Source organism: Aulonocara sp. 'chitande type north' Nkhata Bay, linkage group LG17 (assembly GCF_057382095.1).
Source record: "Aulonocara sp. 'chitande type north' Nkhata Bay isolate Kocher_YH1m ecotype deep benthic linkage group LG17, A_spYH_male_GT1.1, whole genome shotgun sequence".
NCBI classification, from domain to species: domain Eukaryota; kingdom Metazoa; phylum Chordata; class Actinopteri; order Cichliformes; family Cichlidae; genus Aulonocara; species Aulonocara sp. 'chitande type north' Nkhata Bay.
Genome location: NC_141360.1, coordinates 40,609,783 through 40,627,568, shown reverse-complemented (window position 1 = coordinate 40,627,568; position 17,786 = coordinate 40,609,783). Strand labels below are relative to the sequence as shown.

At 42.5% G+C, this 17,786-nt stretch overlaps 1 protein-coding gene and 1 long non-coding RNA gene across 8 annotated transcripts in view; one reads left to right on the top strand and one right to left on the bottom strand.

Moving 5' to 3' along the window:
* Nucleotides 1-1,041: 1,041 nt before the first annotated feature.
* Nucleotides 1,042-12,759, bottom strand: LOC147310627 (uncharacterized). Its single transcript, XR_015125739.1, has 3 exons — nt 12,565-12,759; nt 1,456-2,424; nt 1,042-1,370 (listed from the first exon to the last, which is right to left on the bottom strand). It is a non-coding gene; the product is annotated as an uncharacterized LOC147310627 (long non-coding RNA).
* Nucleotides 4,111-17,786, top strand: part of rfx2 (regulatory factor X, 2 (influences HLA class II expression)) — a 56,096-nt gene continuing 42,420 nt past the window's right edge. Inside the window, exons 1-5 of one of the 7 annotated variants that reach the window (XM_086269358.1) lie at nt 4,112-4,291; nt 6,782-6,871; nt 13,789-13,897; nt 14,848-14,937; nt 16,960-17,042. In XM_086269358.1, coding sequence (XP_086125484.1) covers nt 13,790-13,897; nt 14,848-14,937; nt 16,960-17,042 — 281 coding nt within the window. In that variant the 5' untranslated portion in view covers nt 4,112-4,291; nt 6,782-6,871; nt 13,789. Of the gene's footprint in view, nt 4,292-6,431; nt 6,482-6,781; nt 6,872-13,788; nt 13,898-14,847; nt 14,938-16,959; nt 17,043-17,786 lie in introns of all 7 variants that reach the window. The other 6 variants (XM_086269359.1, XM_086269360.1, XM_086269361.1 and 3 more) reach the window with 6 other exon arrangements.

Genomic DNA, 17,786 nt, shown 5'->3' with positions numbered 1-17,786 from the left:
AGCACATTACAAGTACATATTTGCTTACTCTGTATGCTCAAATGTGGCCCGTTATAGCCAACAGAAAAAAAGCGGAGGCCTGAAAAACAGGTGGGGGTCCTCCACCACCACCACTCACAGAGGCTGAGCAGTTGGCCCTCAGCCAAAACAGTGGGCGCCCTGTGGCCGAAGGCATCTCTGCGGGGACATCCTCTGAGTCAATAACCCCGCAAGACACAAGTGCCTACATAAGGGGTAAATCCAAAATAATACATGATGTGCATACATCCTTTCTTCACAGTCACCTTCGCAGTGCTACTCATTCATTTGATAAACTCTTTACCATAATGGATTATTTTGTAGTGAAGTTATTTTCCTACTGATTTTGCCTTCCCTCAGGCTTGGTTGTCTTTGAGAGCATAATGACAATGAAGTGTAAGGTGATTGGTATGTTTGTTAATTGCCATTTGGTCCCCTGTAAGTTATAAGTGACCTGTATAAACCTCATATTCTATCAGTTGATGGTGGTGGTGTACTGCATCTGGTGCAGCCTCCTGTTGAGCCAGACCAACATGCAGTTGTGAGTAATACTCCACAGATTATATGAGTTTACAGTAGAACAGCAATGTTGTTTATTTCTTTACTACAGGAAAATAATGAAGAAACATTGACAGCTGTTACAGAGGAGGAAGCAACAGAGACACTTTATGAGGTGTACATCTTTTAATACTTTGTGTACAGGAAATACAGGCGACCAATAAAGCCAGTTGAACAAAAAATCTGTTTATTCTTCTTTCAACATGTTGAGGTGATGGGTCAAAAGAAATGATTGTGACATATGGTGTCTCTGACTGCTCTTCCATCTTGTATGTCCGTGGGAGGGTCAGGATGTTCATGGTTTGGATCACTGCTGATGTTTGGTTCAGAAGGACAGTGTTCTCCTCTAATTGTGGCAATGTTGTGAAGAATCACACATGCCACAATAATGTCACATGCCCTTTCTGGGGTGACCCTGAGTCTTTGCAGGCACTGGAACCGGGCCTTAAGCATTCCGATAGTCATTTCAATTCTGGCTCTTGTCCTGCAATTAGCCAGATTATATCGCTGCTGTGGGCCCGGTTCAGGGTCAGGGTAAGGGGTAAGCAAATAGGGTAAACATGGATACCCCCTATCACCAAGCAAGTAGCCAGTGAACTCTCCTAAGACAGAAGGATACACTTCAGTTCAAATGTCCCTGAAGCAATTGGTCTTTATATATTTTAAAGTATTCTCAACTCACCATGTCCAAATTTTGTGCTCAGTGTACATTCACGGAATATTTGTGAGTCATGGACAGAGCCTGGCCACTTGGCTTCCACATTTGTGATAATGTTGGCAGCATCATATATGATCTTCACAGTGCAGAGAACACAAATTAGCATCCATTACTATGATAAAATAATTTGTTAGTTTGAAATGCTACAGGGAACTATGTACCTGTACATTAATGCTGTGGAAAGACTTCCTGTTCACATAGTCTCCTTCATTTACTGAAGGAGCAATGACTGGAATGTGAGTGCCATCTATACACGCCTGGGAATCCTGAAAATAAATGTAAAATTTAAGTAGTAGTCCAAGTATCACCACATCATAAATTAAGTTTTGGTCATCCTGATACCTGCAATTTTGTGGCATCCCTCTTTGATAAATCTTGTGGGTCTGTGACCGGGGAACACCACAAACGAGTACAGGAGACGTTTCAGTGCAACTGTAACATTCCTGACTGCCCGACAGACGGTAGCCTTGGAAACGTGCTCAGCGTCACCAATATTATACAGAAAGCTCCCGTTTGCAAGAAACCGAAGTGCAATACAAATAATATGCACAGAACTGAGAGCATGTCCGCGATGTGTCACATGCGTAATATATGGCCTGAGGATGTTATTCAAATAAATTATAGATTGTGCTGAAAAACGGTAACGTTCACACAGAAAATCATCAGGAAATGATAAAATGTCCAAACGCGCTCTAATCACTCTCTCCCGGCGGAGAGCTCTGCGGAGAATTTGGGCTTCAAGATCTACTGGCTCTTCAAGGAAGGGACACGCCATGTCCGACACTTCCTACTGTCAGGTTTCCGACAAAGGGGCGGAGACAGTCAGGGTTAGTTGTAGTAAACCTGCTAGGGGGCAGGTTAGCTTCACGGCGTGTGTCGTCATAGTGACTCACTCAGGCTTCAGCTGAACTCGCTTTGTGAAACCGAAAACCCAGAGTTTTCGTTAACTCAGGGTATACTTACTCAGTTTTTCCACTAAACCGGCTTCCTGAAACAGGGCCCAGGTCATAACTTCTTACCTGAAGTTCAGTTCACCTGATACTTGGACCGGCGGCCGCCTCGGGTCTCTCCTGCCTCCACTTTCCCCTCATCCACCTGTTGCCTCTGTGGAAGCTCCGCCATAGCCACCACTAGAGCAGGGCAATATGACCAAAAATATTTATCACGATATACATTTGAAAATTTGCGATAAGATATAACTGACGATATAATTGACACTAGACAAAATACTTTACAACTCCTCAACTTTATTAGTGCAAAAAAAACCCCATCAATGTATTTTCACTTACACAAGCAGCTTTTTAAGTTATATAAAAAAATTTAACAGTGCAAATGCAAATTCCTCGCTGACAGTTTAACCAAAAGGCATTTCCAGTGGAAACTGGCCGACATATCCTCAGCATAACCATGTATAATATCCACAAAACTTAAAGAGGTTATACACACACAGTATGGTAACATTATGTTGAAGCACAGTATCACTCCGCGAGGCTCCGCCGACGATAGCCGTAATGCTCCGACAATCCATCAAGCGGTGCGGCTTCGTAGCTAAGCAAAGTCGTACTGAAACATTTAACAGATTTTTGAGCGCCGTGCACATAAAATCATTTCGAGGTCAGTAAACACAACCAGAGTTCATACATAAGGCACACGGGATTATAAGGGGCTCTGTCGATTTTCAGAAAAATCAAAGGTTTGATTTTAAGTGCGCCGTATTTTCCAAACAACACGGTAATAACGACGGCCCGCTAGCATGCGCTACCAAAAATAGTGCTTTGTTGTGTATCTGACGGATGAAAGCTAAACCAGTTCCACACCAGTGAAGCTGCAGCATTTTTACAAACCAGTTCTGGTTCATGGTTTCATTCAACGATCCGCTTTCGCCTTTCTCATTCTCCGTCACAGCCATGTGTATGTAAACAAAGACACCGCGCATGCGCGTTTTACCCATATTCTATCGCGATATTTCATTTTCTTATCATTGCCCAACATTACACCGGTATTACCGTGAATGGTATGATATAGCCCAGCCCTAGCCACCACCAAACAACTGACTTATTTTTACACATCGACCAGCATCTGGCCAATCCACCACCTTTCAGTGTTTATACCGTTACAAATAAATAAATAAATAAATAAATCATCAGCCCATAAAAACGAAAAATCACCATCCGGTATGCCCGATGGCCAATCCAGCTATGGTCGTGCCATCAGTTAACCCGTCCCCAGGGTTGCCGACCCCTGTTGTAAACCTGCCATTTCACTCTTTCTTCTATTCTTCTGTTACGAATCACCCCTGACACTCATCTCCACCCACTCCACCCAGCCTGTATTCTCTGTCCGTTGTTTTTGGATGGTTGACCCCAGGTATTTCATTTCATCCACCTTCACTCTACTCCAGCGTCACCATTACAACAGCCCTGAATGAGCTGAAACACAGTCAGTGTAACAGTGTGGAAAGGTTCCCACTTCGTAACACTTCTGTTTGATCCTGTTATTTTCAGAAACTCTTTTTTAAAATTACAAATCTTATAAAAGGTTAAAAAGTATAGCAAAAAAATAGTTTGGGAATATAAGCAGAAAATTAAATTAATTACATTTTGAAGCATTTAATGTATTTTTATTTCATTTTTGTAATTAATTTATTGACTCCTTTTTCACCCTTATTTTATACCACGGCATCTTCGGTCTTCCATACTTGTCCACCTCCTGAGCCAAGACCACCTCCCAGTGGTTCAATATGAATTTACAGCTTTATTTAACTGGGCGGAACACGTCTCTTTGGCCCCTCCCTTGGATAGTGAGGGCCCTGACGTAGGCTTTTGAGGGTAGCAACAGTTGCCTCGAGACCCCGTCGCGCTATAGTGACTGTAGCCGTGGAGACAGTTACTTACCAACGGGCGCAACACTCAGCAACAGCGGCTGCAGCATCTGGAAGTCACCGAGCGAGAGGGAGAGAGTGGAAAGAGAGAGGGCACAACTTTTCTCAAGGCAAAGGTGACTATACGTTTGTAGAATTTAGAAACTAAATGAATCCTAAGTTCGAGGTCGAACGTGTTAGCAGGGGTCTGGATTATTTACAACACAACTTTCCCTTCTTTTGTGGTATCCGCCCCAAGTTGAGAACGGTTTTCCACTCTTCATTTGACTGACATTTACCAGTTGCAGGCGACAGCCTTTAGCCCGGGATCCGTTCCTTTTATCCTACTTAATTTGTTTTACACTCTGCCTTTAACATTATACTCCGTGTCATCGTTACTTCAACTCCAAATCGATTCAGCATCACTTTACACTTGTTGCTACGTTGTACCGTGTGCTGCGAGGTTTGAACGCACTTCCAGCTCAGTATCAGCGGGATGGATGGTGAAGCTACCGCTCAAAGCTACAGCTAATGCTAATTTGGACGACCAGCAGCCATGAGTGCAAGTTCTCTCGTTAGTTCGTGTGGCGTTGTTGACGGCGGCTGTGTGTTGTTCGCCACAGCACGGGCAAACTTCGTCGTTCCCAGAATCGGATTCAAGCAGGTGGAAAGGCTAGCTAGCTAGCCTTTAGCACGAGCGGCAGTTATGTTATGTTGCTCTAACCGTAACCAACGTCCGCTGCGTGCATCTTCTCACCGTGACAACTTTTATTTCTTCCGGGAGCTTGGCAGCTCTTTCGTAGCACTTTTCACTCGCAAGTTTTCTCTTAAAAGCAATGAAAAATATCGAACATTTAACCACTGATCAACTTCTGCCGGCGGGGTTACTACACCAAATTCTGACGCTTCCCCTGGTTTTTCCCACTACTAAATCACGTCATGAATCAAACTCTGTGACCTCTGATACCAAAATATAACTTCAGTAGAAAAAGTTGTGATGTTTGAGAAATGGCTTGAATAAGGGGGTATATTACAGCTAGGTGGTGCTATGATGGTTCTTTTATGTAGCTGTCTTGGATGAGAAACTAAGCGTTGAATTTGCTGTTTTCTGCGTGCTTTTAAAGCAGTGCATGCGATATACCGCTATGCATTTTATAATGACTAGATTTATGTACCGGTAGTCGACCTATTCCCCACTCTTAAATTTGGAGTACACCCCCCCCGTTTTGACAATGCCTTATTTACTGATCAGATTCAGAAGCAAATTGTGTGCTACTGGCCAAGGTGTTCCTAGTGCCACTGCCTCTTTGTTCAAGCAGAAGGTCTCACTAGGGTTGCTGTTTGATCCCTCTGCAGAGCTGAAGGTGCATATCAATCTGTGCTGTAGCATTTAAAGGAAACAAAGGAAGCAAGAGATTTTCAGTAGTTTTAGACTGTGTCTGTAACTGGTTTTCCAGGTCTTTGCACACCAAAGACGTCCCCCCGCTTTTGGGATTGTGTTTCTTCCTGTCCCACGAGGTACATTAATTCTAACGAACTGTCTTTTCCGAGACAGTTGTCAGGTGCTCGGTCATTTGTAGTGTTTGCTATTGAAGCATCAGGAAGCATCTTTGCACCATGAAAATTTCACTAATTGATGCCCTCTTTGCAATGATCCATAAACTTGGCAACACACACACAAAATCCTTGGATGAAGAATTCATTTTGGAAAGTTGAGCTGAATGATTGAGTGACTAACCAATATCTTGTTTCTTTAGGTCAAAAAGAGGTATGTTAAAATATAATGTTCATGAACCACGTGTGCATGAACTTGTTTCGGACTGTGTGTCAGAGAGGGAAGCTTATGTTTGATTGGTCAGACAACTTCCCACAACTACAATGAAAATAAATAAATGACTGCGCTGAAACCGTGCGTGTCCCCCCCAATTGAGCATGACACTGTTATGTTTACATGGCAACTTGATATACAAATACACCCAAGTCGTGGAAAGAAAGGGGTTGGAGCATGCCGGGGGAGGGGGGTGAAGTGTTATTCTTTTAAAAGTCAGTGTTTTTAATCGGGTTATTTTCATCCCCCTCTTTGTGGTAGGAGTGCATAGCTTCAGCCTACAGAGGCAGGTCAGCAAAGAGAATTAAAGTGGAGAGCAGCTGGGGGTTAGAGAGCTATTTGGGAATTGTTTACTGCACAGCTTGTAAAGTGTGGAAATTATTAATTAGCATGTTGCTTTAATTTCTGATGTAGTTTACTTTGCCATCTGTCTTTATCCTGAATTTCAGTGACCACACTTGGCTTTATTGACATTGCCTTCACCCTGAGATCGCTAACCGTAAGTGTTACATTGGGGTGTGATTTAGAGATATTAATGTTTCTTTTTTAGGCTTTCCTTCGTCTCTCATAGCCTTAATTTAAGCCATGTCCGGACTTGCGTGTATGATTTATTTATTTTTTTGCAGTGTCCACTGTTGCCTGTGTGCCATTTTGAGTGTTTGTAGTACAGTTCAGCTATCAATAGGACAGCTGCAGTGGTCTCTTGAGCAGGGGGGTGACCTGACACAGCTTTAAGTCACATGTTCTTTCTCTCCCTGTGTATGTGGTGTGTGCATGTGCTTGCTCATGCTGTATTTAGCCCATCTTAATGAGGCCCCAATGCTGCCCCAGGGAGGAGTTCTCAATCCAATAGCTAGCTTCAGATACAGACACTGACCCGACCACTACTGTGAGTTTTGCTGGTGCTGTTTACAGTTGATCGTATTCCTGCAGACTTACATTTACCTCCCAGTGTGATAAGTGAACTGTTTGGCTTTCGAAACCTATCACTGTCTGATTTTTTTCCCCCCTGTTTTTAACACCACTTTTAATGGCTTGTCCCATAACTGCAGTCAAAAGCATGTCAGGATATCACAGAGCGAAGCAGAAGAACTAAGAAACAAATGCCTCGCGGGGCTTGTTAAGTGGAAATTAATAGTGCCATTTGTACACATGAAATGTTTTAATTTCAGAAGCGCCATAATTCATTTATTTGTTAAGGGCTTTTCATTTTAACTGATGTGCTGCCATTACTGTTTTATAAGATTTGTTGATAGGGAAAATTGTTTTAAGTATCCTCTTGACTTGCATCAAGTCTTCCAGCTGTAAAGATGTTGGAAATCAGTGGAGACTTGTGCTGCTAGGATACGAAGAAACAAATCCCACACTGAAAAATGCTGCCACTGATTGGCCCTCGTGTGGTGACAACAAGTTGAAACTCGTTGTGAAATGAAATGTTTTTCTGTGTGTGTGTGTGTGTGTGTGTGTGTCTCATCAGCGGCATTCTTAGCATTCCACCTGTTTGTATCGTAGCTACAACACTGGTAATTAAATTTCCTGCCGCAAACAGCAGACAAGGCAGTCACATTTGCATTACAAAGACTGCCCCCCCCCTTCCTTTGAGTCAGAATAGTAGCAGACACCCCCCCCCCCCCCCCCCCCAATTCACTCCCCACTTTTCCTGTTTTTTTTTTTGGTTTTTTTTTGGTTTTTTTAGTGCTAATTTGTTAAGGGATATTTATTTGAATAAAAGAGAACATGTTCTGTTAGTGCAAACCTGCTACAAAGTAACAACCAGAACCAAGACTAACGGTAGTCTTTTTGATTGAGAGGCCTTCAAACAGTATTTTTAGGCAGAAATGCTTTTTAGAAGCATTTACATGATAAGATTTAATGGGCAACGATTGCAGAGCATTCATTGGTGGAAGCATTCTTGATTCTGTTAAGTGGTAGATGTTTTTTTTTACAGTGAGATCTCATTATTTATCTTAGAATACCCTTTTCTACTCTTTATCTTAAATGGAGAGCAAATGTTAGTCTTGGATTTTTCAGTGCTGGTGGTATCGTGTTTTCTGACAGAAGAGCGCTGCAGATTGTAAGGTAGGGCAGCAGGCCTAGCAGTGTGTTAGTTTGACTGTTTGTTCTGTGTTTACCATACAATTTAAGTAAGTTGTCCAGTGTTGATGGACAAGCAGTTTAAATTAATTTACATTGAAATCATTTAATTATATTGGTATGTGGCAACTGTACTGTTACAAAACTGATTATTATCTGTAACCAGTAGTCTGGCACAAACTGTTGCATGCAAAGTACACCTGTCTACATATGCTGTATGTATAGTACTTATACCAAAGAGCTGACAAATGAAAGGAAAAACCCTTAGCGTGAGGGGCTTCGGTGGCTTTATTTTGTTGTTGTGTGTGGAAGTAACCCGGCACAGGTTGGTTTCACTCCACCTCTGAGTCACTGTGAGTCAATACAAAGCTGTTCTGAGTGATCACCTTTATCCTGTGATGAAACATTTTTGTCCTGTGGGGGAGTGTTCTCCACCAGGATAACAATGACCCTATTCGTAGGACACTAAGAGTCACTGAATGGTGAGTATAGAAAATATAGTGAATGAAATGACCACCTCAATCTGCCGATCTCTGCCCAGATTAAACCTGGGGCATTCTGGAGCCGTTTGGAAGACTGGCGAGACAGGTCACGACCTGGAGAATCGAGGGCCAAAGTGCACTGAAATTGTTCTTGTTTGTTTGCCATGTGTTAGTCATGTGTAGATGTGTAGAAGGCAAAGGATGCGTTAAACACTTAAATCTGTGTTTTGATGGCAAGCACTCAGCCTGGTGTAGTATTCACTACATAAACAACAGACACTTGGATCTGTCTCAGATTTAAAGCATTAACTGATGACTCATTATTTCGTATCAAGTAGTGCCCCGCGTACATACAGTACGATGATTCTTGGTGTCAGATCTCTATGGCGCAAACGCTTGCCAAGAAGGTAGACTGCTCAAGTGAAACATGAGGCTTATCTCAGGTTCATCGGTCAAGATTGAGAAAGCTTGCTGCCAGCACCTGAGGTAATCTTCAGAGAATGTGCTTCCCTGAAGGAAAAAAAGGAAGTGCACGGGTTTGAAACACACCTGTTATAACAGAATACCTAAAACCAGATTTGTGTATTTTAGTGTAGCTACAGAGAAGGTGAAAATCCACGACCAACTTAAGCATTAGGATATGTCACCTTTTTCCAGTTCCTCCTTAAAAAACCAGAACTGAAAACATGAATCGATTTTTGTAGTGTATCTATAGATTTTTAATATTGCATCTCAATGACAAAATGGCATTATAATAAAAAAGCTTCTAAAATACAGCTGTAGCTTCTCATGTTTTCTATAATTTGACAAAATGAAAGCATTTTGCAGGCCTGACAGGAGGATGTGATTTAAGTCTTGCTGTTACATGAGTGAAACTGGTATTATTGAAGATTCTACTCTGTAGTCATTAGCCTCCTTTGCTCTTAAGCAGCCAGGTGACTCGAGTAAACTTCCCTTCTTTGTGTTATCGGTGTGGCAGCCTTGAAACACATTAGCTAAATTCTCTCGAAGGAAAGAGGCGCCCACACACGAGAGGGTACTCTGATTACATTTCCCAGTTGTGACTGTCTCGCTCCGCTTCCCTGTCTTGTGTTGCTTTCTTTCAGTTGAACTTTTGTTGAAAATGTGCCATTTTCAGATCCTCAGCCTTAATCTTCAGATGTTAAATGGCAAGGATAAAAGGCTCGGGCGGGGGCATGGAAATCTGGAAAGGGTTAGAAGAGGTATGGCGTCGGGGAGGAAGTTGTGAGTGTAATGCATAGGCGAACACACACAGTCTCCATGGCAACAGTTTGATCTTTCTCTCTGTGGCTGTCATGCCTGCAGCACACATGGTGACGGAGTGGACAGGTTGCACTGATGACCAGAGGCGGGGAGGTGCGAGCTAGGGAGGGGAGGAGTGTGCTTGCATCAGAGATAGTGGCCGGTGCCTCCTTTTTTCTTTTCCTTCCCTCTCTCACTCGGTCTCTCGTTCTCTTTCGCCCACCCGCCCCCTCCCAGCTCTCCCTAAACTCTGCCATCTGCAGACCCCAAGAGCTGCTTTGATTGGATTAGCCATGAATTAATGAGACAGGCTTGAAGAACAGCCTCTGTTGTGGAAATCTCTTATCATATCTTAATTCGCTCTTTGTGCGAGCGCGTGTGCCTGTGTGATCTTATAAGTTCTTTTAATGAAATCAAAGAAAAGCTCAATGCTTTCTTTTTCAAAGCCACAGATTGTAATGAATTTGCTTGAAATGATGTCGCTGACTAAATGAGTCCCCAAATTGGGGGAGTGTATGTTAAAAGCCCTGAGAGAGACCTGTTGCTCATTCTGGAGAGATGTAGAGAGGTAATGCAGGGTTGTACAAATATCCTCCGTTTCAAACACAACAAGTGTTACTTATGCTGTATTTTCTCTTCCACCGAGTTGGAAAAAGTTTTGCTCGGTTCAAGCTGTTTACTGTCATCTGCCTGGACAAAGACTGAGCGTGGTTTGGATGTGTTGTTTTTGGGTGGCATGAGTGTAAAGCTAACCGTGACGAATGGACTCCTGTCTCCTCGACGGCCTAAACATGCCCTCCTCCTTTTGACCACCGAGTGTTTTCAGAAAACAGCACTTTGTCATGTCGCAGTCAACCTAATCCTAACCAGCATAAAGTCTGTACATTTTTCTATGACTGCAGCACAGAAATAACTCTGCCTCCATGTCCCCTGCCGTCTGAAATTAATAGCATACACACTATTTATTGTTGTAAGTTTCTACTTAGCGTGAGATAGAAGGATCAGGTGGGGGATGGCATTGTTTGGTTTGGGAAGTATTCTGTTGGTTGCGTAGCAACAGGCTCCTGGAAACGGGAGTGGACGGTGTTGCCACTAGCAACCGTTGTTGCTCTGCAAACAATGTGGGCCAGTGCAAACATGAGCCAAGACTGCGGGCTCCTGCTTTTAATTGAACATCTGTATGTGTTTTTCTCTGATTGAGCCCTGTGTAAGTTAGATCTGTCACTGACAGATGTTTAAATTTTGTTGGCAATATAGGCCTGATTATTAATGACAGTTTGGGAGGCCTCCAGGGTTCCTAACATGTGACTTTTGTTATTTCTGTATAGCTTTTAAAACTCTGGTATCTCCTGAAAGCAGGGATTCTTTGTGTAATGTTGTAAAGTGCTTATCTGGGCTTTGCTTGAAATAAACCAGGCTTGCAGACCTGACATGAAAACAGACTTTTTGTGTGAAGTTGTCTCTGAGTAGGAGGCATAAAGATCTGACCGTAGCCCATCATAAGTAGTGGGTTTGCAGCAGCGAGCTGGCCCTCCTGCTGGGCTCTACCTTTGTGCCTTTCAGAGCTGCTGGTGGGGATTTTGTGTGGCTTTTAACCTTCTTCGAACGCTAAACAGACTCCTCTGAGCCACAGACTTTCTCCTTTCCCACCAACTCAGTGATTTTTTTTTTCTTTTTAATTTTTAAAAAAAATATTTGAGCGCAGTTTACCTGATCTAATTTAAGTCAGCACCTTCATAGACAAAAACACGCAGGTCAATGATCCTTTTCTTGTTTTGCTCACCACCTTGCTGTGCCGTCCACTCATTAATGGCATAAAGAAGCTCCTGAGGTTTGTCTTGCTTCCCGTTGGTGCTCTTTAATAATAGATTCTTGTCATTTGTTCACATTTGGTCCTTTTACATGTTTCAAATATTTTAAAGGACAATGTCTCTGTCTGAGTCAGAAGCATGCCCCCAAAAGAAAGACTCATACAACACTTAGGATTAGGTTGGTGTTTCAGTTGTGATTGACACACATCAGGAATTTCAACATAGGCCTCCTACGCTTAGTCTGTTAGTCATGTAAGCAGAACACTGTCTTTGCCTCTGGCACACATGGAAGTTGTCACTAGTGGCACACCCATATCTGTTATCATAAAGGTATTCTATCCCCCAAACTCTACATGTTGCCAAGTTACATTCGGTGTCCAAAACCTGAGAAGTAACAGTTAAAAAGTCTATTTTTGTTTATGATGGATTTTTGTGTTTGTTTTCTGGGGTTTTTGTGTTAGTTAGTTATGTTTCCTTCATGGTTTTTAAAAGTGCATTAAAATAGCTTACAGAGTGAAAGAACCGTAAGCTCTAAATGCTGTAATTAACATTTGATCAAGTACTTATGAGGGACAGTGCCAGGCGTTGTGCGATACAGTCCTTAGCTGGTCTGCTGGAGATTTACTGTTTCTAGTTATCATTTTGTAGTGAAGCATTTATCCTTATGGTCTGTGTTTTTAATGTCACGGCTTTGCGTGGTGGAGATTGTGTATCTGTGATATTCATGTTTTTTTTAGTTAAATGTATTTGTTCCTCGTTGCCATCAACAGTGTCACTGATCCAGGTTTTTGCTCTCGCGTTGCTAGTTTTTCCAAATGTTTTTTTTCTTTGGCACGTCCACAGAAAAGTTCAAGTTTGGTTTTGAAGTTTGTGTTTAATCTCTAAGGCACACTTACAACCCCTTAGTTACTAGTCGAAGTCTTTTGACTTACCTGAAAGTTAAGCGTTGAGAAAGCCAAGACACGTGTGTGGCTGCACTAATGACTCAGTGTGCAGATTACTGCAGACAGAGTGGTTTTTGTCAGGTCTCTTCAAGTGAATTAAAATAACGTTGTTGCGCACGCTGTGTGTTATGACTAATCGCAGCATGTCTAGAGCAGGTTGTGTCTTGCGGCCCTTGGCTATAACACTCTATCTGAACACTACCTACTTGTTCCCCTACTGACTTTTCCTGCTACCCCACATTTTCTGCCTTTAAATTAAAGCCTGCTCTTCAGTTCAGCCCCCCCGTATCTCCCTCTCCTTTATTCAAATCATCCTCCCCCTACTCTCTTTGTGGTTGTACTCGAAAGTTCCTGTGCAGAAGCTTTATAAGGGGGCTAAAATAGAGGAGTGAACATGAAGGCGTGGGGGTGGGAGTCAGGGTGAGTTTGTGGGGAGGGAGCTGAGGGGGGGCACAGATTCCTCACCATAGCAACCGACAAACGTTTACAAAGCATTGAGGAATTTCCTCATATCAGCTGGATTATTGGAGCCCTCAGAGATCAGCTCTTGCTTGAAACAAACACTGGATATCATCAGGACCCTGGCAGGGGCTCGAACCCCACTGCTATTTTCATCTTTTCCCCCCATCATTTTTCTCTTTTGGGGCTTTTTTTTACCCCCCCCTCCCATTCTTCTCTTGTCCCTGCCTTGTTGCTCCCGCTCTTGCTCTGTCCTTTTTTTTTTTTTTTAAAGAGAGCCTTTGTGTCACTCCATTTTTAGCTCCCCTTTGCTATGCTGTGCACATTGTCACCCAGTCGAAAGCAGAGTAGTGGCAATGGGTTTGGTCCCCACGAAGCACTTCAGTCCTGTTGGTAACTTCAACTCCTCTACTGTAATTTTTCCTCCTGGGTCTCCTCTGTCAGCAGGACGATGTGTGTCAGTAATACTGTTGGCCTATTGATCTTGTCTTTGATTAAAACTAAAGGTGGGCAGCCTCTAGGGTTCTGAGTGCTGTAGTGACTCAGCTTGATTTGGTAAAGCTAGAAACCCCCCCCCCCCCGGGTGGCTCCACAAGAGTAGGGATGGGATGTAAGAGTGTTTATTTACTAAGGTGCTCATATTATATTCTTTCAAAGTTCTTTTTTTAAATTTTACCTGGAAGGGTATTTCTTCAGTCTGGTAGAAAATGACTTCTGGTGATGTCTTTTCTGATTCTCCTTAATGCTTCCCAGCATGCAGAACTCCGAGGGAGGGTCAGAAACCACGACCAGCGTGGCAGCGCTGCGGACGTCATCATCAGCCCAGGCTCCGGTGGTACAGCCTGTCCCAGCCTCTCAGCAGGTAGGATAATATATCTACCCTGCTGCTACTGTGATGATAGGACAAAGTCTGTCATGACTTAACTGTTCCGTGCCATCTCTTTCCAAATGTTAAGTATAAGGGAGAAGTTATTTTGGAAACCAGGCCAAGCCAGGAGCTAACGTTACATGGAATGCCAATGGAAATATAGCATAGAAGATCCCTTTTATAACTTCTGATTGGGTGTGCAGCGCAGAGAGCTGCAGCAGGCAGACCTGTCTGCTCGCGCACACGGTTACACTGCCCATGAAAAATCACACACTCGGACAAATAACTTGCTCTAACTGGTGCACAGAAAGGAGGAGTTTAGTGCTCTAAATGCTATTTTAACTTAAGTGCTTTAAGCTCATTTCATCAGGAATTGTATGACAAAAATCTGATGAGGACTGGCACGGTTTGTCTCTTGACTGAGACTACAGCGACGTCCTGCTTTGCCCACGTATTATTTCTAAAAGCCCACCCTAACACAGCAGGTTAAACCCTGCCCTGTCCAGCAGCACCGGCAATAAATAAGAATGTATTTTTAAATTGTGGTTCCAATTTGTAACTTGTCAGCAAATAAAGCCGCTACCGTCCACTCTGCCAACAGATGCCTCTCGTATCAATTTACATTATTAGCTTCTGCCATGAGTTCTCTCTGTCTTGCCAGACCAGTACATCAAATTTGCTAATGTTTCGAGGCTGCAGATAAATGAGAATTATCAGCGCAAGTGCAAATGACAGTCGAAATTTCTGTCGTGTTGTTTTTATGTCTGTCTATTGCTATCGTTGCTACTTTATATTCAAAACCTGTATTAAAAAGAGATGTAAACCTGACATTTATAGATGAAGATGTTTGTTATTGTGTTGACTGTTGCATGTTTAGAATAATGCGTTTGTATGAATTTTAAATGCCCATCTATGTAATTCAGTTATGTCTCGTATTCACACAGAGAGTGCTGGTTCAAGCCACAGGCTCAGCTCAGAAGGGAGGACAAGTACAGCAGCTTTCAGTACCCAGGGCTCAACAGGTCCCTCAGCAGGTACACAGTACTGTACTTACTTGTACTGTGCTCTGACATTATGTACACCGCTTGACTTGACGGCTGAAGACCTGTGGAGTCTTACAATAAAGTAGGAAGAAGATTACATTTTAAATGACTCGCACATCCAGAATACCAGACTGGTAACGCGACCGTGTCCCCTGTTTGACCACGGCTTAGTTTTGTCGTTTACAAATACTAGTTATTCGTCAGGTCCTGTTCAGGTGACAGTTTATGTTTATAATAATGAAATTTAGTCCGAAGAGCTTCAGCTTTGGTCTTCAGTTAACAAACTAGGAAGTACACAACCAAATTGGTAACAGATCCACCTTTGTGTATTTAAACGCTCTCTAGCATGGCAGCCCGTTTTTTGTTTTTAAGCACATTTCTCCTCTTGCTGTGCTCCTCATGGGTGTGTGAAAGTTTCTTTCTCTGGCTGAGCCTGGTCCACTGGCTGTATACATAAATAACATGTGTATACCTATAAAATGTCTCTTGGCGGCTTTTAAAATGAAAATGTTATTTTAAACTGTTATTTGTCCCGCTGGATAAAAGAACAAGTTTTGAATGTGTGTGTGTGGTGATGACAGTGTTTTTCTTGGCTTTTCTGTTGCCTATGTATGCTTACATTGTGCTTACGTGTAGCTCTGGATCCTAGACTATAATGTGATTTGTCCATTGGTCATCTGATCGCAAATAGGACTCTTCATCTTTATCATTCAGTGCATCATTCATTAGCACTCAAAACCTCAGGGTCACTTAGAAATGTTCTCATTCTTGGAAGAAAAGTTTCTTAATTTACGTGACTTTAAAATTAGAAGCATTGTAAATGGGATGTAATCAGTAATTAGTTTTTTGTTTTAAACTATGTCTGTCTAATTTTCTGCAGCTGTGTCTCCTGTGTTCCACTGTACAGAGTGAGCTCTAATGCAAAAACCTTATTAATCTTTAGATTAGAATTTCAAATTTGTTTGAGTTGAGATGAAAATCTTTGTGCTGGCTTTCGAGAAAGTGAAGTAGGAGGCTGTAGTGGACATCTGGCCAAGAAGACAAGTATCAGAGTCTCTAGTTAAAGAAATGGGCAAACTGCAGGTCCTCGACTGACAGCTTCATTAAACGAAACCCACAAAACAGCCTTCTCACTGTCAACAGAGTCAGAGAGGAAAAGCAATATATGAAAGGACAAGATTAAGATGGGCATAAGAACATGCCGGACAGAAAATTGGAAAAATGCTTGATGTGCTTGGCCCAAAGATTTTCTACATCTGTGAGATGTAGAATAAACGAAAAGATGATGGAGCGCGGCTTACCATCTGTCAAGAGTGGTGGAGTGCTTTGGTAGAGGTAAAGTGGGAGATTTGCACAAGATAAACAAAGACTTGAAGGAGGAACGCTATCATTCCATTTTGCAACATCGTGGCTCACTCTGTGCGAAACCACATGTGCGATATGTCTTCATTGGTTTGAGCTGAAATCCGCTCGTACTGTTTCACCGAATGCAAAGTGTATGTTTTAATCTACTCTGTCTGTATGCCTGCAACAGCTGTCAGCGGCACGGTGCTTTTTGTGAATATGTCTTGAATGCCTTGAGGGAATTTCCACAAATTTGGCACAAGTCTTTACTCCACGAAGAACTGATTTGATTTTAGCAGTCAGGTATCAATGTCACTGTGATTTAATTTTCTTCCATTCTTGCAAAAGCGATAGGATCACCTTTAGTTTCTGGCACAGACGTTCACTTAAACTCAAGGATGGAACTGATTAAAAATTGGTAGTCAAAGGTCATTTAATGCTCTTCAGTTCATGCAGTTTACTATGTGTGTGGACAGACATGGATGTAAGTTGTGTTGATGCATTCTCCCATGGGTTTGTGGGAGACTGCATCAATGAGAGAATTATGCCGTTATCTTATTTTTTCCTGTTGCCCACTTGATTGCAGCTGGTTCTGATAAATAAATAAGAAATCTTCTCAGGCCTGTTTCCACTGATCGCTGCTTTCATTGTACTGTGATCTCCATGTAGGTGCAGCAGGTGCAGCATGTCTACCCGTCACAGGTCCAGTATGTTGGAGACAGTGGAGATGCGGTTTATACCAATGGAACAATGTGAGTCGTGCTGCATTTTTTTCCAAATGGGGAATAAAAATTAAAAAAAAAAAAAAATGCAGACAAAGATTTATTGTGAAACTGAAACACATTTACTACAATGACTCTGTCAGTGAAAGAACCCGGAGGACTGCTTTCTAAATCACACACACAGCGCTGCACGTATTTGGCTCCATCTCAAACATGGAGTCATCTTGGATTATGTCTAAATCGGTGCTGGATAAAAGGAATAAGACAAATAATTCAATTCAATTTTATTTATATAGTGCCAAATCACAAGATAAGTCATCTCAAGGCGCTTCATAGATACAGAGAAAAAAACCCAACAATCATATGACCCCCTATGAGCAGCACTTTGGCAACAGTGGGAAGGAAAAACTCCCTTTTAACAGGAAGAAACCTCTGACAGAACCAGGCTCAGGGAGGGGCGGGGTCATCTGCTGCGACCGGTTGGGGTGAGAGAAGGAAGACAGGATAAAGACATGCTGTGGAAGAGAGACAGAGGTTAATAACAGATATGATTCAATGCAGAGAGGTCTATTAATACATAGTGAGTGAGAAAGGTGACTGGAAAGGAAAAACTCAATGCATCATGGGAATCCCCCGGCAGCCTACGTCTATTGCAGCATAACTAAGGGAGGATTCAGGGTCACCTGGTCCAGCCCTAACTATATGCTTTAGCAAAAAGGAAAGTTTGAAGCCTGATCTTGAAAGTAGAGATAGTGTCTGTCTCCTGAATCCAAA